The sequence below is a fragment of the Nicotiana tabacum genome, chromosome 22 (assembly GCF_000715075.1).
Source record: "Nicotiana tabacum cultivar K326 chromosome 22, ASM71507v2, whole genome shotgun sequence".
Classification (NCBI taxonomy): domain Eukaryota; kingdom Viridiplantae; phylum Streptophyta; class Magnoliopsida; order Solanales; family Solanaceae; genus Nicotiana; species Nicotiana tabacum.
Genome location: NC_134101.1, coordinates 232,281,718 through 232,302,293, shown reverse-complemented (window position 1 = coordinate 232,302,293; position 20,576 = coordinate 232,281,718). Strand labels below are relative to the sequence as shown.

General features: G+C 36.9%; 1 protein-coding gene across 1 annotated transcript; it reads left to right on the top strand.

Annotated features, from left to right (window-relative positions):
• Positions 1–259: 259 nt before the first annotated feature.
• Positions 260–5,593, top strand: LOC107797578 (uncharacterized). The gene is made up of 4 exons (XM_016620475.2): positions 260–421; positions 2,941–3,048; positions 3,691–3,858; positions 5,242–5,593. Exons 1-4 carry the CDS (start codon positions 320–322, stop codon positions 5,362–5,364), a joined length of 501 nt encoding a protein of 166 aa, XP_016475961.1. The 5' UTR covers positions 260–319; the 3' UTR covers positions 5,365–5,593.
• Positions 5,594–20,576: the final 14,983 nt, after the last annotated feature.

The following is a 20,576-nucleotide window of genomic DNA, read 5'->3' as shown; positions in this document are numbered from 1 at the left end:
AAATAGTGTAACTGAATAACATATTTAGTGGCTTAGGGATAAGAAGTAACTAAAATTAGATATTTTATTATAAACATTAAAAGGTATCTATACAATATAATTTTTTTAAATTGTATTTATTTAAAATAAATAAGGTGTTAAAAGGTAATAATTTCAATTTTCCCAATCATGATCGGAAGCTTCTAGACATTTATCCAAAAACAAAATAGTGAAATTTACTCATTTACCCTCCACCAGGGTATAAATATCAATCTTCCTCAACTCACTTCTCCCTTTTCGAGAACAATCAGAGAGAAAGCGTTGATTCGAAGCAGAAAAAATGGTGAATTTCTTGTTGGCGATCACGGCGGAGCTTGAGAATCTCACTAACCTTCAGCCGCAAGGCGGTGTTACTGATCCTGACTTCCCTTATCACTTCAAGGTCTCCGTCTAAACGCCGTTAATTTCAGTTACTCTATCGCATTTGTATGTCTATGTGATTTCTCGATGAAGATTGATCTAATTGATGTGTGTGTGTGTGTGTGTATTTACACATATAGACAGTAAACTGCACTTACTCTAGCTGATGACTCTAAAATACTGGATTACTTTTGCTTATTAGGTGTTTATTTAGGTCTATTCAGGTAGCTCATTGCAATGTGTGTGTGTGTGTGTGCGCCCGTGTGTGTGTGTATTTACACATAGAGAGTAAACTGCACTTACTCTAACTAATGACTCTAGAATACTGGATTACTTTTGCTTATTAGATGTTTATTTAGGTCTATTCAGATAGCTCATTGCAATGTGTGTGTGTGTGTGTGTGTGTTTTGTCTGCGTGTGTGTGATTCAGGTAGTTACTCTATTGCATGATGTCTATGTGATTTCTCCATAAAAATTTTGTTTAATTGTTTTTGACTCAATAATAGATGTGCGTGTGTTTATATTTAGACATATATAGAGTAAACTGCACTTACTCTAACTAATGACTCTAAAATACTGTATTACTTCTACTTATTAGGTGTTTATTTAGACCTAAACGCCTCTAAATTTTGTAGTTACTCTAATGCTTTATAGGCTGCACTTACTGTAACTAAACTCTAAATACTGGATTACCTTTTTAGGTGTTGATTAGGGTTATTCAGGTAGCTCATTGCTAGTTCATCTTCGTATTTTTCATTTTCATGATTTTCGATGTCAAATGATCGTGTTTTTTTTTTCTCTCTAAAATTTTAGTTGCTCTATTGCTATGTCTATGTGATTTCTGGATGAAGATTTGATATACTTGATGTTGACTCTATAGTAAATGTGGATCTAGTCATTTTAACAGCTTTAAGTGAACTACTGCTAACATGCTTATGTGTTTTTTTGTGTGCGTGCGTGTGTGTGTCTGATTGTTGATATTATGTTATTTTTTCCGTGAAGATTGATCTAACTGATGATGCGTTCTAGCTATTTGCTTATGGCTATCTGATAGCTCATTCCAATTTCATCTTCTCATTCTTCATTTTCGTGATTTCTTCTTTGTCGAACTATCTCTCTTTTTCCTAATTACAGTTTTAGCTTCAGAATTTTTGTGTCTATTTTGCTTGTGTTCTGTATGAAGTCTTTTTTTGACGCAAATAAATCCTAGCATTATGTTAGTGCTGGTATTACAAGAGTGAGTAGAGACTCTGCACAAAAAGACCTGTATACAAAAGAAGGGGAAGTCCCTGTCACACTATTTTCCTCGTATGCATTATCCAACTTACACCAAAGTGCCAACTGCCTTAAACATTTGCATTTCAGGACCTGCATCGCAGTAGATCTGCCCTCGAGACATCTTTGATTTTTCTCCTTCCATACAGTCCCCAATACGGAAGATGGAATAGTTCTCCATATTTTGAGCTCTTTGTTCCTTGTATCCTCAACAGCTTAAGAGTTCCTTGACTGGTGGGGGACCCATTTTTACACCAAAGAGATTTGGAAAAAGGCCCCAAACAGCTTAAGAGTTTCGAGAACATGGCCCTTGATAGGAAGGTGTGGAGATCGAACATTAGAGTTGTAGGTTAGGAGGTAGTTAGAGCATTTTTTCTACTTCGTTCCAAGTGTGAGGATAGGCTGATAGGGTTTGTCTTAGATTTCTAGTGGTTTATGTTGTGTTCTCACTATTCTTCCGTTTTTCTTTACTGGTTATTGTATTGCGTTTCAAATATTTGTTGGTTTCTTATGATGCTTTATTATTTTTATGGTTTCTGTTGATGATACTAATATACCGTCACTTTTTGTCTTTTCGTTTTCTTGAGCCGAGGGTCTATCGGAAATAACCTCTCTACTCCATGGGAGTAGGGATAGGGGTAGGGGTAAGGACTGCGTACACACTACCCTCCCCAGACCCTTTTTTTTTTATTTGCACCGGGTGTCCGAGTCTCTTCGAGCCCCGACTATTCCCGGGGTGCACAGGCCCTCGGCAAGGAGTTTCCCGCAAGTGCACCACGGTTAATTTACCCTCCCTAGACCCCTTACTTTTGGGATTTTACTAGGTTGTTGTTGTTGTTGTACCTCTTCCTCTGAATACCTTTAAAGCCATTTTATAATCGAGCTATTGTTATGTAGTTGAAGGTTTCTTATCCCAAGACCACCTTTTCTTTTATCTTTTAATGTTATTTCCCACTGTATGAAGTCTTATTACTTAGTTTTAAATTATGTGCCACTTTTTCCATTTTAAGACGTTCTGAAATGTTACACCACCTCGTGTGAACCTTGTTTCATTTTATTTTTAATGTGTACTACTTTCACTCTGTATCTTTTTAGATATACTACTACTTAAATTTCCTTTCAGCTATGTTCGTATGAGATAGTGTTGTTTCCATAAGTTAATTTTTTACTGCTTTTGCCTGATGAAATTATCCATTTCCTGTCCTCCATTAATATTTATTTTATAGTCCATTAAATGCTTTCTTTATCTTTGAATAAATTGTGCAGCTGAAGTGTGGCAATTGTGGCGAGATCACCCAAAAGGAGACTTACGTGATGTTGGGTGAGACTGTTCCTCTTCCCATAGGCAAGGGCACGACCCACCTCATTCAGAAGGTGACCTATCTTCCTGTTACCTTATCTTTGACAATATTTATACCGCTTAGAGAGATATTGATGTACATCTGAATGTCTTATGTGTTAATATAGATATGAAAAACACAGTGAACTTAATTCAGCTAGTTACACTATGAATTTAACATCACTGAGAGAGCATGAAATTTGAGGTGAGACAAGAAGTAAGTAGGAAAGCTATAAGGTAAATCGCTAGTTTGTAGTAAATGCCCCTATCTGCTGTTTCTTAATTCTATCATGTTGAATAGCCATGATGTCCTTGAAGTCTATGTATACTTGACTGTTATTTGTGACAAGATAGATATGAAAACATAGTCAGCTCGTTTTCACTATGAATTTTGACATTACCGAGACAGCTTGAAATATGAGCTGAGGTAAGGAGTTAATTAGGAAATCTATAGCATCAGAAGTGGTTAATTTGTAGTAACTGCCTCTATCTGCTTTTTCTTAATTGTATCACTTTGAATATCTTTAATATCCTTAAAGTCTATTTTGAACCTCAGTTATTCCCCTTTTTTTCCATTTTTCTTTGATGTTCTGTTGCTATTACAACTCTTCTTCGTTATTATCGTTGCTGTATCAGGCTTGATTGATTATTAAGTGCTTTGTGACTTCTGCTTTCAGTGTAAGTTCTGTAGCAGGGATGGTACAGTAACCATGATCACTGGCCGAGGCCGCCCACTGACTCACGGTGATAGTCAAGCTGGAAAATATGCACCCCTGATGTTATTTGAGTGCAGGGGTTTTGAGCCTCTGGATTTTGCTTTCCTGGGAGAATGGCAAGCTGAATCGGTAAGCTTTTCCCTTGCTTTCTGGTTTGGTATTTTCTAATGTAGAGATATTCATTACCGAAACGTTGTAGAAATATTATATGTAAGCATAAAGTTTCTTTGCCCTGTTGTTTCCTACATGTGTTCCTGAATTGTATGCTGGGATTCCTTGAATAAATTTCTTGTTTCTTTAAACCAGGTGATGGATCTCCTAATTAACTTATAGGAAAAGCATTCTTCTAGTACATTCTACCTCTATTATGTCTGGCCATTCATAGCGCATTCCATTCTAAATCATGAACAGGTCTTCTCTTTCCTACATAGTGGGTACTAGGATGTTATGCTTATTCCAATAGGTCTTCAATTTTGAAATTGTCTTTGGAATACCAACTTGAAATTCAATTTCCACTTAAGAGCAGCATGCTTTCTGCTTGTCTCCAGCCTTTCCTCCCACCCTTCCAGTGACGTCATTGTCTTGATAAGTGATGATCATCATCCTTGGATATGATCGCTACCTAGGCTCAAATGCCTTTTTTTTTTTGCTGTTTTTTAGGGGGATTTAATTTTGACTAGCTTATGAACTGCACAAAATGCCATCCATATGTTTGTGCGGTTGAAAGCATTCACAAGCATAATGGGCCTGATTATGGGAGATCAGTGGAATTTATGGTGCTCAGAAGATACTAATTGGACCATCTTCTCATCTTTGTGAAGCATCTGAAGACCATTTGTGAGGCACTGTATATGCCCTGTACTTTAGGTTGTTAACTTGTGAAGTTTCTTTGCCCAGGATGCTTTGGACCTTATGCTATTCTGCATGTTTCTTCTTGATATACCCTAACCACCCACCCGAACCCCAAAACACACCCTCTCTTACGTATGATCCATCTCTTTTATAAGATTTATGGTAATATGTATTTACTTAAAAAAAGGAAAGATTTATGGTATTACATGCTTGTGACAGCAATAAGTACAGTTTCATGCAGAACTTGACATATGGGTAAAACCACTGTAAGGTTTACACTAATTTTTTCACTTCCTTCCTGTTTGCAATTGACAGGAAAGTTTAATCTGTTGTAATGCTATTAATACTTTCTTACATCTGCTTCTGGCTATCTGATGACAGAACAAATTTTCTGTCTGTCTTTGGATCCACTCTTCCTCCTAGAATTGTATGGGTATACACTTTACTGATTTTGGTCTGATGACATACGAAATGATTAACATCCATTATTTTGTTGAATTTATTTCTACGTGGCATACTTGTGAACTTTTTCGTGAGATTATCTTTGTAACAATCCTTTTAGGTTGCTGAAGACACTTGCAGTTAGGTTTTATGTCCAATTCTAAGGTTTTGTGTTTTGGGAAATGTGGAGCCAGTTCTAATGTGATGCATTTAATGCAGCTTGAGGGAACAAAATTTGAAGGCATCGATTTGTATGGAGATGAGTTTGCTGACTATGATGAAAAAGGCGAGTGTCCAGTGATGATTTCCAACCCTCGTGCCACTTTTAATGTAGTGAAGTAGATTCTCCATTGCTCTAATTTCTGCTGCTGGTACATAAAGAGGAAAGTATACCTGTTTTGTACTGTCAAAGTGTGTAAAAGTTGCTAACTACTAAGGATGGGAGCGTTAGTTTTCAATGTACATTGAACGCAAACTACTTGCACGAGCTTACTGTTCGAATCATGATGGTTACATTCATGAACAAGCCTATTATTACAATGCCAATATTATCTTTCAGGCTTCTCTAAAAGAGCCAATCTTGATTGTGTTGATGTGGCTGTTTTGGGTCTTTTTAGAAATTCAATATGGAAGCTGACAAAACTTTTCCACTGGCTCTATACTCTTTTCCAAGCTCTTCTAAATTGTTTTCTAGATGTTGTTGCTTCTTATACTCTTCTTAACTTGCTGATGTTTAACTGCTTTTGTATGTCTTTTTGGTGATAAATAGTGCATATAAAAGATTTTTAACTGTACTCGCTGCTCTTTTGTAACAATCATTCGTACTTAGCCTAATTACATCTTTTAAAAAAACTCTTGAAATATCCATAACGTAGTTGAACAGGTGATGCTTTTGTAATTGTTTGCATTCAATATAACATCCGCCCAGATTTGCGACCCGGTGGCAAGGCAGAGGGTGTCTTTTGGACCTTACATACTGTTTATCTCTTCAGCTATGGAACTTTACTAGAACTAAGTGTACTACATTTTTTGCAATTTCTTCTTCTTAACTCAAATAAAAAGTGTGTTGTTGCACGTTTTTGTAGTTTCTGGAACCATTTCAACCTATATAACGTCTTAAATTCCTAAGATGACAACTTGGTACTAAGAAGTCAGAAGACCAAATTTAAACGGCAGTATTACTGAGTTCAAATTTTAATGGTTTCCCTAGTAAGTCTAAAGGCTCTTCACTATTTCTTATCAGCAAACTAAAGAGAATTTTGGTAATTTTAGAGCCTATATATATATATATATATATATATATATATATATATATATATATATATATATATATCTGACACTAGTTGTACAAGGAAACTTCGAGTTATACCTAAAATGTCCCATTTATAAGCCAGTTGCAGTATGTTTGTGATAGGTTGAGAAAATTCTAAAAGAAAATGAAATGCATGGTAACTGTTGGAATGCTAAACGGTTTTCATATGATTACATAAAATGTGGCTGAAAAAAGCAACTGACGAATTCTTAGTTAAAGAGATCAGTTTTATATGGGGGAATTAGAAACATTAAATTATACATAATTAGGTGGTGCACTATTTGTCTTGGAAAAGTAACAGGCCTTCTTGATTGATAAATGTATTAGGTTCTGGGTTCGAATCACATATCCGGGTTTTGGAGTGGAGGTGTGAAATACTATAGATCCTCTTAAATTGGGAGTTATATATAATTGATGCTCATTGATTTATATTACTAGAAACACATGATGAGACCAATTATTGTTTATTATTTATGTAAAAGCATTTTTATGATATATTCTGATGAATAATGATCAAAAGACATGCTTAAGTAGCAATAAAATGACTTTACAAACTACACCTTGCAGAACAACAACAAAAAATCTAGTGAAATCTCATACGTGAAGCCTTAGGAGGGTAATGTGTACGCTGACCTTATCCGTGTTAGGAATATATTAGATATGCCCTAGATTTAATCTCATGTTTGATGATTTGAACATATTTTCATGAATGTTATTTCATATAAAATATATATGGCATTTGATATTCTTTTATCATTATTATTAATTGCTTGATTAATTTGATAAGGCCCTTGATTAAATTTGAGACTTGTCATCGTGATTGAGATCATGATAATGAGAGTGAAGTTTCTTATAATTTAATCTAAATTTTGTTCTTGATCATAGGATTATTAATTTGGAGATTAATAATCCGGTTAGATCAATATCTATGTGATCGTCTTTATGGGATAAAGATTAGTTGATCTCATTAACTAAATCACATAGATAGATGATGCATATAGAGATATGATCATTGAACCGGCTCATTGGATAATTCCTAATGGTTAGAATTACCATAAACTGTCAATGAGATATTCTCTGGAAGAGTGTAATGTAAGAGCTTCTTTTGCTCTGATACCACTTTACGAAGGAAAAAATCAACGTTTGTGACTTTTCCTTACCTACCTATTGGAAAACTATGACAAAGGGGCATGCTGTGATCACCTAATTTTTGACCATGTTTGAATTTATTCCCACTTTTCACACTCACTTCCCACTTTCCCCACTTTCTCCACTTACTACCCACTTCCCCCACTCGCTTCACTCATGTTCCCCACCTATATTCCTCACTCTTCCATCACCTAATCTCTACTTATAACACATGACACACACACACAAACACAAAAGGAAGAAAAAAAAAGGAGAAAAATATTTTTTGCCTCTGCAATTTTAAGCTCCACAGAAAAGCTGAAAAAATCAGTTTTTAAGCTCCATAGATCTCCAATCCATAAGCTTCTTCTTTTGTCCATTTTTTTTTTCATAAAAAAAAAATATACAATTTCTTTTGCCTTGAATAACAGCTGTTTGTTCTATCATATTGTTTTTTCAAATCTCTATTTGGTAGAGATTTCATTTCTGCTGCTAGGTACATCTCCTAAACTTGTGTTATTTGCCTAATAATGGATTTGATTAAATGAATCTCATACTGTTGCTGCGTTGTATATTTGCCAAATGGATCTAGACTTTAGTCACATAAATTTCAGTTTTGTTAAATGAATAATTGGCCTGAGATCAGTTCTTCTTAACTTCAAATTTGAAGCGCCTACTGTTATACCATAATATACATCAACAACAACAACAACCCAGTATAATTCCACTTAATGGAGTCTGGGGAGGGTAGTGTGTACGTAGACGTTACCCCTATCCTGGGGTAGAGAGGTTGTTTCCAAAATAGACCCCCGACATCCTTCGCCCAAGAACTTCCCACCTTACTCTTGGGGAAACTCGAACTTACAACCTTTTGATTGGAAGTGAAGGATGCTTACCATCAGAGCAACTCCTCTTGTCAAAAAGCAATAGGTATTAATCTGAGATTGCTTTTGGTTTGAGTTTTCCAAGAATTCAAGTTAAGAGTAGATTATTGAGTATTAAATGGGTGAGAAAACGGAAGCACGAGCGGAATCGTTTAACATTATTTTCTTGAAATCGTGTTTGGGCAGAATAATTTTCTAAAGGTTATTTATTGATGTATGATTTCAAGTATGGGTGTTTGATGTAATAAATCAGTTCTTTTACATTAATGAATTGAGGCTAGAAGTTGTACATTGTTTTCCAATTTCATGTCATTATATGCAAATCTACTTTTTAGTTATTAATTCATGTTGACACCAAATAATTAAGAAGGAAGTGTAATCAATTTAATCGGCCTGAATCTGCTCCTTGGTGTAAGATTGCCGTTTGTGCTTTTCCCTCAAAGTATTTTACCTCAAAGTAAGTCATCCACGATGTCAAGTTCGTTAGATATGCTTTTAAATTTGTCATATAATTCTTTATGGAAATTTCAAAAAAAAAAAAAAAAAACTTGATTCACGCCTTGACATTCCTTTACTCACGGTAAAATGTTCCATAACGTTGAGCCTCCACAATAATCTCAAATTAGCTTTAGGAAAATAATTCATATTTCGTAGTTTGCTTTAGGCTCGTAATTAAAATCGTCACAACTGCGGGTACGATTCCCGTGGCATAATTGTGCTACCTAATTTCAAATTAGATTTAAATAGGAGCATCCTTAACTTGCTTTAATGAAATACAAAACTTTTCTTTTAAAGTAAATTGAGGTGTGCCATATGCAAACAAAATCCATAACCTATGACCCTCGCATTAATATTAATTTAGTATAGAAAAACATATTTTTGAACATTCATAGTTTGTTTTAGGCACGTTTATAATAAAATCGTCATGGCTACGGGTACGCTTCCCTTGACATAATTGTGATACCTAATTTTCAAATTCGAGGGTACATTTATATGACCCGGCCACAACAACTAATAATGTTAATAATTAAACGCGTTGTAGATCATGGGTACGGTTCCCGTGACATGATTCGCAATATGTATTAAACAAACAAGTGTACGACAATCGTAACTTGTTCCAGATTAATTTTATAAAATAATTGAAAGCGGTTATAAAGCTAAAAATGCACAATAGGTTAAACCATGTAGTAAATCATATAATAGGCCAAATATTAATAGTTTAAGGGACCGTGCTTGTAATGACCCGACTGGTCGTTTTGCCTTTTTGAACCCCGTTTTCTTAAATAAAACTTCTCGTGCTTGCTTTAACTGATTTTCGACTTGCGGGGATGTTTGGTTCGGGATTTGGAAGAGTTTGAGTCCAATATGCCCATTTAATTCCTTAGAATTTTCTTAAAAGACTAAGTTTGACCTTGGGTCAACATTTTGAGCGAACGGACCCGGATTGGTGATTTGATGGTCCCGAAGGGTCCGTGGGAAAGTATGGGACCTGGGCGTATGCCCGTAATCGAATTCTGAGGTCCCTAGCCCGAGTAATGAATTTTTATTAGAAATTATTAATTTGAAGTTTTAAGGATTTAAAAAACTAATTAATGATTCATTTCATAGGTATTGGGCTCGTATGTTGGTTCCGAAGCCCGGTACACGTCCGAAATATCATTTAAGACTTGCATGTAAAATTTGGAGTCAATCCGAGTAGTTTAAGGGTGTTTTGGTCTGTTAGAGGGTTAAGAACTTGAAAGTTCATAAGTTTGGGTTGAAGCACATTTCAGTGTTATCAATGTCCGTTTGGGATTCCAAGTCTGGGAACAACTCCTTATGGTGGTTCTGGACTTGGGAGCGCGATCGAAAGTGAATTCGGAGGTCCGTAGGTCATTTTGAAGTCATTTGGCTAAAGATAGAAATTTGAAGGTTTTTGAGAAGTTTGACCGGAAGTGGACCTTTTGATATCAGGGTCAGATTCCGATTCCGAAAGTTGGAGTAGGTCCATGATGTCAAAAATAACTAGTGTGCAAAATTTGAAGTCAATCGGACGTGATTTGATAGGTTTAAACATCGAAAGTAGAAGTTTGAAATTCTAAAGTTCATTAAGCTTGGATTGGAGGTTGATTCATGAGTTTAGTATTGTTCGATATGATTTGAAGCCTCGAGCAAGTCCGTAACGTATTTTGGGACTGCTTGGTATGATTGGTTGGGGTCCCGGGGGCCTCGGGTGGATTCCGGATGGTTCACGGAACGAAAAATAGAATTGGAGAAGTGCTGAAGCTGGTGCTTCTGTCATAACCGCACCTGCGGTTGGTGGACCGCAGGTGCTAGACCGCAGATACGGTCCATCTATTGCAGATGCGGCCCAGGGAAGGCCAGGCCAATCCGCAGAAGTGGCTCTCGAACCGCAGAAGCAGCCTCAAGACCGTAGAAGCGGTCCCAGCCATTTTAGCCCCCTTCGCAGATGCGGTCCTCTTCTCGCAGATGCGGTCCCCTGACCGCAGATGCGGAAGTGCTGGAGGCGGTGAGGTTCTTTAAATCGGGGGTTGGGTTCATTTCAACCCCATTTCTTCCATTGGAGCCGATTTTGGAGCAACTTTGAGGTGCCATTTTCACCATCAAGCATAAGGTAAGTAATTTATGCTCGTTTTTAGTTAAATACATGATAATATATGGATTTGGATATGAAAATTGGTAGAAACTTGAGGTTTGAGGGAAAACCTAAAAAATTCGTATTCTTGGGATTCGACCACGATTTTGGGTATGAAATTAAGAGAAAATCATATATTTGAGTTCAGAAGTTCATGGGTAAACATTATCCTCGAAAAATTTAGAAATCCGGGCACGTGGGCCCGAGGACAATTTTGTCAACTTTTCGATCGGGGTTAGGAATTGTTATAAATTGGATTGTAATGAGTAATTGAGCGTATATTAATAGATTTGCATAATTATTGGCTAGTTTTGGAGCATTGCGCATCGACTCGAGTCTTCGGAAGGACGTGGAATGCCGGTTATAAATCTTCGGAGCGAGGTGAGTCTCCTTTCTAACTTCATGAGGGGGAAATTGTCCCCATAAGTGAACTAATCAATTATGTGCTCCTATTTGTGGGGGCTACGTACGCATGAGGTGACAAGAGTCTGTGCGTAGCTACTAATATGTGTAGTCCGGGTAGTGTAGGACCCAAAAGCATGCTATACTTGGAATATCTGAAATCTTATTGACAGTTGAATTGCTTAAAACCTATCGAATTGGTAAATGAATTTCTAAAAGGATTAAACTTCATCTTCATGTTCAGTTAAAGAGAATTTTACCCCTTCCTTGAGTAACTGCTTTCCTGATAAAAATGTGAACTTAATGTGGAAATATGTGTATTTATGAGTACCTGAGTTGCATGTATGATTCGCGAGCACGATAACTCTATTATTATATGTGACCGTGTCGTATGTACGATTCGCGAGTGGGGTAAATAGATGCATCTATGGTTCGAGCCGTTCGACCCTCAGTAGTGCATATTTTTACTATTGTTGGTCTGTGCCGTTCGACCCTCGGCATTGCTTGTGCATGATAATTGCTGCAAACTGTTGGTTAGTTTTAGCTGTTTACCAACCTGTATTTAATACTTGCCCTCTCTACTGCTATATGCTATTTGGTAGTAACATTTATGCTTAGCATTTCACCTGAAAATCTTAATTGACCTTTAGCAAGTGTCTAATTCGACCCCTCGTCACTACCTCTCTGAGGTTAATTGTGCCAACTATTTGAACCTTTCAGGGATTTTTATTGATATTTCCTCACTGCTTTGACTTTATACTTGAACTCCGTCATGTTATATTTCATTGTTTTCATACTCAGCCATGTTTACTCTGTTTTAACACTTAAATGATCTTTCAAATGATATTTTGGGCTACGAATCATGTTTTACTATTGCCCGAGCGGCTTGTGAGGATTTTGACTGAGTAAGGCCAAGGGCTTATGTTCCGAGGAAACATTTGATACTGATTATGAGGCCGAGGGCCTGAGATATGTACGCCACGAGGTGGCTTGATTGATATGAGGCCGAGAGCCTAGTGATGATGCCACGAGATGGCTTGATATTGCGCTTGGGCCGTAAGGGGCCCCTCCAGGAGTCTGCACACCCCTAGTGAACGCGGTACCCATTGTGATGTGAGATTGAGCCTGAGGGCTGGTATTGTTATAAGATGTTGCCCGAGGGGCAATTTGTTGATACGGTGCCCGAGGGGAGAACCTTTATGTGTTTATCTTTTCTTAATTGCTAGTCAATTACCATGCTTAATTGTTAAAAAAGGCTTTTCATGAAGTTAAATTTGAGTTAAAGGATTTTTACCTATCTTTCACTGGTTTACTATTTTAATGGTTTTACTGCTTTATTATAGCATGCTTTTGTGCCTTACGTGATTTCCTGCTTTCAGTCTTTATTTATGATTGTTACTCACTGAGTTGGAGTACTCACTTTACTCCGTGCACCCTGTGTGCAGATTCAGGCGTATCTGGTCCCGCTCCCGAGTGCTGATCATTTATGGCTCAGGCGAATCTGAGAAGTCTCTAGGTAGTTGTCGGCGTTCACAGCCCGGAGCTCTTCCCTACCTTACTTCTTCATGTTCTTGGTTTTCTGTATTAAACTCTGTAGTTTGATTTAGAGTATTCTGTTTTGTTAGATGCTCATGACTAGTGACACCCCGCTATCGGACTGTGTTGGATTATTTTTCGTGAATTATACTATTAACTGCTTAAACCTTGGTTTATTTGATCATGCTTAGACTGTCCCTTAATGCTTAACTGTTAAATACTGAAATGGGTAGTGTCGGCTGGCCTTGTCTTCACGAGAAGCGCCCTCACGACCGGGTCTGGGTTTAGGGTCGTGACAGGATTCAAGCAGGCTCCTAGAGCATGGTATGAATGACTGTCCAAATTTCTGCTTGAACATGGCTACAAAAGAGGTAAAATTGACAGCACTCTATTCTTGAGGGGAAAAGGTAAAGATCTTATTGTGGTACAAATATATGTTGATGACACAATTTTTGGAGCAACTACTAACAAACTAAATAGGGATTTGCCAAACTAATGGGGAGTGAGTTTGAAATGAGTATGATGGGTGAGCTTAACTTTTTCTTAGGCTTACAGATCAAACAAAACCCAAATGGAACCATGATCCATCAGCAGAAATATGCAAAGGAATTGATCAAAAAGTTTAAAATGGATGATTCAAAGGAAATAGACACCCCCATTGCATGTGCCACTAAATTATACATGGATGAACCTGGTTCATCAGTTGATCAGAAGTTGTATAGAGGCATGATTGGTTCACTTTTGCATCTTACTGCCAGCAGACCTGACATAGTTTCCAGTGTAGGGCTTTGTGCTCGTTTTCAAGCAAATCCAAAGGAATCCCACTTGACTGCTGTCAAGAGGATACTAAGATATCTAAAAGACACTACTGATTTGTGTCTTTGGTACCCTAAAGGTAGTAATTTTAATCTAGTAGGGTATGTTGATGCTGACTATGCAGGTTTCCTTGTGGATAGAAAGAGCACCTCAGGTATGACTCATTTTCTTGGTTCATGTCTTGTGTCATGAGCAACTAAAAAGCAGAATTCAGTGGCCTTATCCACTGTTGAGGCTGAATATGTTGATGCTGCCTCTTGTTGTGCTCAATTGCTGTGGATCAAATAGCAGCTGATAGATTTTGGCATTGAAGTTGGTTGCATTCCTATCTTCTGTGATAACACTAGTGCTATAAGTATGACAAAGAATCCTATTCATCATAAGAAGACTAAGCATATAGATGTTAGACACCACTTCTTGAGAGATAACTATGAGAAAGGATTGATCACCATAAAATTCTATGCTACTGATAAACAAATTGCTGACATCTTTACTAAAACACTAAGTAGAGAAAACTTTGAGAGGAACATGTTAGAATTAGGGATGATTAAGATCACCTAATAGGACCAACTCAGAATACACAATGAAAAAAGAATTTGAAAAAAAAATTGGCTAGTAAATCTGAACTTGTGTAAATATCTAGAGTAATTTTTACCCAGCTTCATACTGTAATCAGTATACTCCTGTGACATGTGTTAATATGACTCACTGATCTCTCACACAATTTTCTCTATTATGGTAAATTGAGGCATGGTCAAGAGAATTCTAAATGAGTATGTTTTAGAATTCATCAGTATGGGTTCATCTTAATGCTAAGGTATGTTTCTATACTCTGCACAATTAGAAATATAAATATTTAAATCATGAGTAGAAGTCCTAAAATTGTTCAAACTCCTTAGCAAATTCTATCCGTTGCCTTAAACCAATTCCGCCAGCATTAGACCTCTAAACCACAAAATTTGCCTAAAATCTAGGGAAGCTTAACTGCTCATTCAAACCTGGAATTTCAGATTGATTAGACTTCTAATTGACCACTGCTAAAGTTGCCATTATATATTAAATGTGTATTTCCATTAAGTACACATCATTACCTCCTGTCATCTCCACAATTCTAAACCGTCAAAAATTTCTAACTCTCTTGAGTTCTTCACTTGCTTTCTTCTCTAAAAAATCTAACTCTCTAATCATATCAAGAAACCAGCGATCATGACAAATCCACAAGACAATCCTGGAACTCCACCACCACCCATTCCCTCTAACTCATCTACCCCTCCTCCACCAAGTACATCTCCCAAACCCAGGCTGAGAAGGGTAAAAATGCTTGCTCGAAAAACTGTAGCTTCTGGGGCTCGTTCAAAGAAATTAAATGAGCAATTAAAGGAAAGTCAGGCTCAAGATTCTAATTCTTCCTCTGATTCTGAGTCGTACAAATCTACTAGTAAGGGGGAAGGACCTGGGTCTTCTGACTCTGAGAAGACTCAAGATCCCCTTCTAAGGTAAGTTCTTCCTCTTCTGAAAGTCTAGAAAATAGGTTTATTTTTTTTGGGTCTGTCAGGGATGTGGAAATACATGAGTTGCGAAGGAGTGGAGGTAAAAAGAAATTTGAGAAAGAAAAAGAGAGAGAGGGTGAATGTGGTGATGTGAGGGAAAAAGGAAAAGGAGTGGTTGATCATTCACTCACTGCTGATTTTTCTGTGCCCGCTATCTGTGGGGTTGAACAAGAAAATATTGAAGAGAGTGGCAAGGAGTCAGGGGGAAGTGGTTCTGGTGAAGCTGCTGAAGGGTTAGTTAATCTAAGTGCACATGGAGATGAACCTGGTTCATCAACTGAGGAGACCCTAGCAAACCTGTTGCAAAAGGCTGGGACAAGTTATGACCCAAAGAAAAGAAGAACTCCCACACCAAAACCCCCTAGTGCTCCCAAACCTTCAAAGAAATGAAAGGCTTCCTCTCCAATACCTACTGAATCTTCCTTGCCGAAGGGAAGAGCCACACGAAGCAGGGTGAAACAGAGTGAGAGTGCTCTACAAAAGTCTCTGGTTGAGAGTAAGAAGAAAAAGATGGATAAAGGAAAAGGGAAGGTTGCAGAGTCCTCAGAAGCTAAGGAAGTTGAAGAGATGGAACAGGTCCATCATGAGACAGTTACAACAGTAGATGTTCAGACCCCCAAGCCCAAAAGCCCAAGACTTATTCCAAGAAGTCTACCTCTGTGTCTAAGGCTGCTGAACCTTCATTAGCTAAGAGGACAAGGTCTACAGTGAAAAGTAAACAAGTAAGAATTTTTGAAGATGAGGAATGGAGTGGAGAAGAAGAAGAATATGATTCTACTAGTGAACAAGACAAGCTTGCCATGTTTTGCAAAAGAAATTTTTTGAAGGGTAGATTGCTAAAAGATCTGGTGGAACTAGGAATGATAAGACTGGTGGATGTATTAGCTGCTCAAGGGTGGAAGGACATGGTCCTTCAGATGGATGGAAGGTTGGCCAGGAAGGAAATCATTGAGTTCATGGCAAATGCAGAGGTTAAGGATGGGCAGAGTTAGCAGTCTGGTAAAAGGTGTTCATGTGACCTTTGATGCAAAAGAGCTAGGTGAGATACTTGATATACCCTCTGAAGGGTTTGATGACTATACAAGGCAAATATGGCCTTGTCTGGACTCCCTCCCTACTGCTCTTGCAATTACCAGGAGGTTCTGTGATGCTGCAGATGTGAACGAGGCTAGGGCTATTCAGAAGAGTGAAATGAAGCCACATCACAAAGTCATTTTTGAATTTGTCAACAAGTCCCTACTGCCCAGGCAGGAGAGAAGGCATACTGCAAATTATATGGACTTAGTCCTGATGGAATGTCTAGAAAGTGGAAGGCAAATTAATTGGCCTGCATTCATCATCAAGCTAATGGACAAGGTCATCAATGTCTCCAAGGCTCATGCTACCCCCTATGAATTTATTCTGACTATAGTTCTGGATAGGTGCAATGTGCCTCTAAAGAAATGGGAAATGGCCTCAAGTAATGATCACTTTGGTATTAATACTCTGCTTGCTTTTGACTATTTAGTCAATGCCATCCCAAATGAACTTGGTTCATCCAAGAAGACTCCTATCAATAGCAAAGTCAGAGCTGTAGTTCAGGAATGTGAAGCCAAGGATGCTGAGATAGCAATTCTCAAGGCTCGTGTGGTGGAGGTGGAATCTGAGAGGGATGCTCTCAGAACTGAGCTTACCAAGGAAAAGGAGAAGAATGATGGAATTCTTCACAATATGCTGAATCTTCTCCAAGCCCAAAACCAACCCTCTAGTTCTCCCAAGCCTTAGAAATTCTAACCTTTATCTCCTGAACCTTTCTAGTACCTTCAGTGACCCGGATTAGGGACTTTTCTTTCTTTTTGCTCATGTTTTAAATATTTTTGCTTTCTGGTTGTGGATTGTGATAGCAACATATCTTTTATCAATGATATCTACTATTTTTGCTCTTGTTCAATGTTAATCTTTCCTTGATAGTTTAAATATGTTCGCTTGATTACTGATGATTAAACCATGATTGCACTTGCAGTTTCCCCAGTGGCCATGAGTACTTATTAAAATCTGGGACTCACACTTTGTATGCAACTTTTCGATTATGTCAAAAGGGGGAAGAGATATTGTGCTTTACACATTCTGAATAAGTGATATTTATAACCTAATTAACATGTTCCTTGATGATAAGTAAATTTTCTAAAATATGTATTGATGGTTAAGCTGAGTTCTTACAGGATCCAAGTAAGTAAAAAGCACAGAGTTTATCATCATCAAAAAGGGGGAATTTGTTAGCCCAAGAACAGGTGAAGTTTTAAAAACTGACAAAAGAATTCAGTCATGGACCAGGTCCATCTTGTGAAGCACAGTCGTGATCAACTTGTACATATGGGATGCACGTGAAGGAGATAAATCTAACTTATCAAGAAGCAATATCTACTGATCTGATCGAAAATGTTGCATATTGGATAAGGAGAGAAAGCCTCCTTACATGAAGAGAACACAATCTAGGAAGAAGATAGTGTTAGAGTTTGAGATCACCTTGAACTTTTCTACCATAGAAGAGTAGCATTTGAATCCTAGTCAGTCTTTAATTACTAACCCCATTAATAGCCTGTTTGGCCAAGCTTCTCAAGAGGCCAAAAGTGCTTTTTTTCCCAAAAGCACTTTTTTTTCCTAACTTGAGGTGTTTGGCCAAGCTTATTTTGGGGAAAAAGTGCTTTTGGGAAGAAGCAGAAGCAGTTTCAGAGAAGCAGAAAAAAGTAGCTTCTTTCCAAAAGCAGAAGCAGAAGCAGTTTTGACTTTTCTTCTTACCTAAAATACCCTTAACAAAATATAGTATATACCAAAATAACCCTTAAACCTAATATTTAGGATATTAATTTATAAATATTTCTTCTTATTTTTAGGAAAACTTTTTAATATATAGTGACTTTAGGGATGAATGCTTTTATATTTGTTGAAGGAATTTTAATATATTTAACTTATATTAAAAGAATTAAGTACTTTTTAATTTTATTTTCATATTTTACTTGAATAAAATGAATTTTTTATTAATTATTGCATGTAATAACAAAATTTTGAGATTATTTATTTACTTATAATATTAATTATTAAGTAAATCTATTCATGTCCTTATTCGTAATTTGACACTTAAAAGCACTTTCTAAAAAGCTTGGCCAAACACAAATTATTTTTCAAAAGTACTTTTCAGACTAATTAGCCAAACACAATCTGCTTCCATACAAAAGTACTTTTTTCAAAAGCACTTTTGAAAAAAGCACTTCTCAAAATAAGCTGATTTCTTTAGCTTGGCCAAACAGGCTATAAATATCAGTGTTATTCTCTTTTACAGGTAATGCACATAAGCAGAAGTTAAACGTAAATTGAGAAAAAAAGAGCAAGGCGATTTTGCAAGCAATTTATGTGTGATTCGAGTGTGCAATCCTGAAGCTACTTGAATGGGATAGAAGAACAGTTCCAAGTGACTATCTTTTATTCTAATTCAATTGTAGTAGGTGTTTTTACATTGTACCTTTCAGCTTTCATAGAAGCAATTGTATTAGGTACCTAGAGTGTTCAAGTTAGAGTTAACTTGAAGTTGTCGCAGCAGTTGAGGCTGTGTGCCATAATGGGATTAGAGTTAATCCTTAGGTTTACAAAGAGCTTTGTAAATGCTATTTTGGCTCAGTGATTTTAGTGGAAGTTTGGAAAAATCCTACTGAGTAGTAGGTCGTGGTTTTTTCACCTTTTGAGCCAGGAGTTTTCCACATAAAATCTCTGTGTTCTTGATTTTCTTTACTTATTATTCCGTAAACAGTAGTAGTTAGAACACATAGAAGAACTATGTCCTTCTATAGTTCAGCTAAGTGAAAATTGGGTACCACACAAATCACTCTCCCCTCTTGTGTGGTATTGAAGTCTAAAACATCACAAGAGATATTTACTTACTGGCTAGAATGGCGGTAGCCATTTTATAATATTCACAAATAGAGGACCTAATGTTTGAGGTATCCAACAAGTTTTTCTGATCTTTGTCTTTATCCATTTTGAGATGTTGTGCCATTTCAACATTATTTTATATTTTTTTCTTACTTGCACATTCTTTCAGTTATCTATGTGGCAATGCAACGATGAGCTTCACATGCGATAAGATGTGGCAAAAAAATTTTCTTTATTAAGAGTCCTTTAAGAAGCTAAGATCCTTCAGATAGTAAGATTCGCTTAACTTCGTACCTCTAAGCGCTCATGACTATCCGATGATAGTCACTTCGCTTTCCTTTTAGACTGAAAAAGGAAAACAGAAAGATTGAGATGCCAAAAACCCCGCCCGCCCGTTTTTTGATACCCTTTCTAATTCCCTCACCTAATCTCATGAAGCGCAGCAGGCCCTGCCTTAACCTGTCCTCAGACAGTCAGCCCTCACCAGGAAGGAAGACATGATATTCCTATCTGTGTTTACGTGTGGAGTACAACTATCAAATCTTTTTCATTCATTTGTCAGGTTTTTCTGCATTACACTTCAGCTTTTCGGGGGTGGGGGTGGGGGTATGCTTCTACTGCTGTGTTATTACAGTGCGATTTGTTGTTTCATTTTCTACTCTATAGAGGCACCATGAAAATTATTTTATCCGTTTGGAAGTACTAATATTTCTGCTTTTGAGACTTAGAATTATTTCTAGAATTGCATTTCTCTTGATGTGCCTTCTATTTATTAGTGATCTCAAGCTCAACTGAAGAAGAAGAAGAAGAAGAAAGAGTTTATTATGCTAAAAGGACCTCCATTTTCTCTGTTTTTAGTCAATATTTTTTTATGTAATTGTGCACTACATTCCTATACACTATATGAAACTATATTACCCTCCTTACTCAAATTTTACTATATTTACATTTTATATACTCAATTATCATTTATATACATCTTAAGGGAATTGATGATAATAATTAGTGTCCTAAAATAACTCTACCATATCTTTCACTTCCCCCACGTTTCTCTCTCCATATCTCACCCCCTCCCCCATGTATCTTGCACTCACCCACGATTCCACCATTGCCAATCATTAAAAAGCTTTGAAACTTTGAATTCGAATTTGGGTTTTCAAAAAATATTATTTGTTTGAATTGAGTGTTGTTGCAAAGAATTGGAAATTCTCTCTACGTCTCTCTCTATCTCTCAATCTCTAATTTCAGTAATATTAAGCAAAGGAAAAGAGAGCAGCAATTCCACCATTGATAGCCATTAGAAAGCTTTGAAGCTTTGAATTGGAATTTGAGTTTTCAAAAATCATTATTTGTTTGGATTGGGTGTTGTTGCAAATAATTGGAAA

What these genes read in the sequence shown, in the direction of transcription:
- LOC107797578 (XM_016620475.2), top strand. Translation starts at nt 320, where the DNA reads ATGGTGAATTTCTTGTTGGCGATCACGGCGGAGCTTGAGAATCTCACT. An exon ending in ACTTCCCTTATCACTTCAAG is followed by an intron (nt 422 to 2,940) that starts GTCTCCGTCTAA and finishes TAAATTGTGCAG; the next exon opens with CTGAAGTGTGGCAATTGTGG. An exon ending in CGACCCACCTCATTCAGAAG is followed by an intron (nt 3,049 to 3,690) that starts GTGACCTATCTT and finishes TTCTGCTTTCAG; the next exon opens with TGTAAGTTCTGTAGCAGGGA.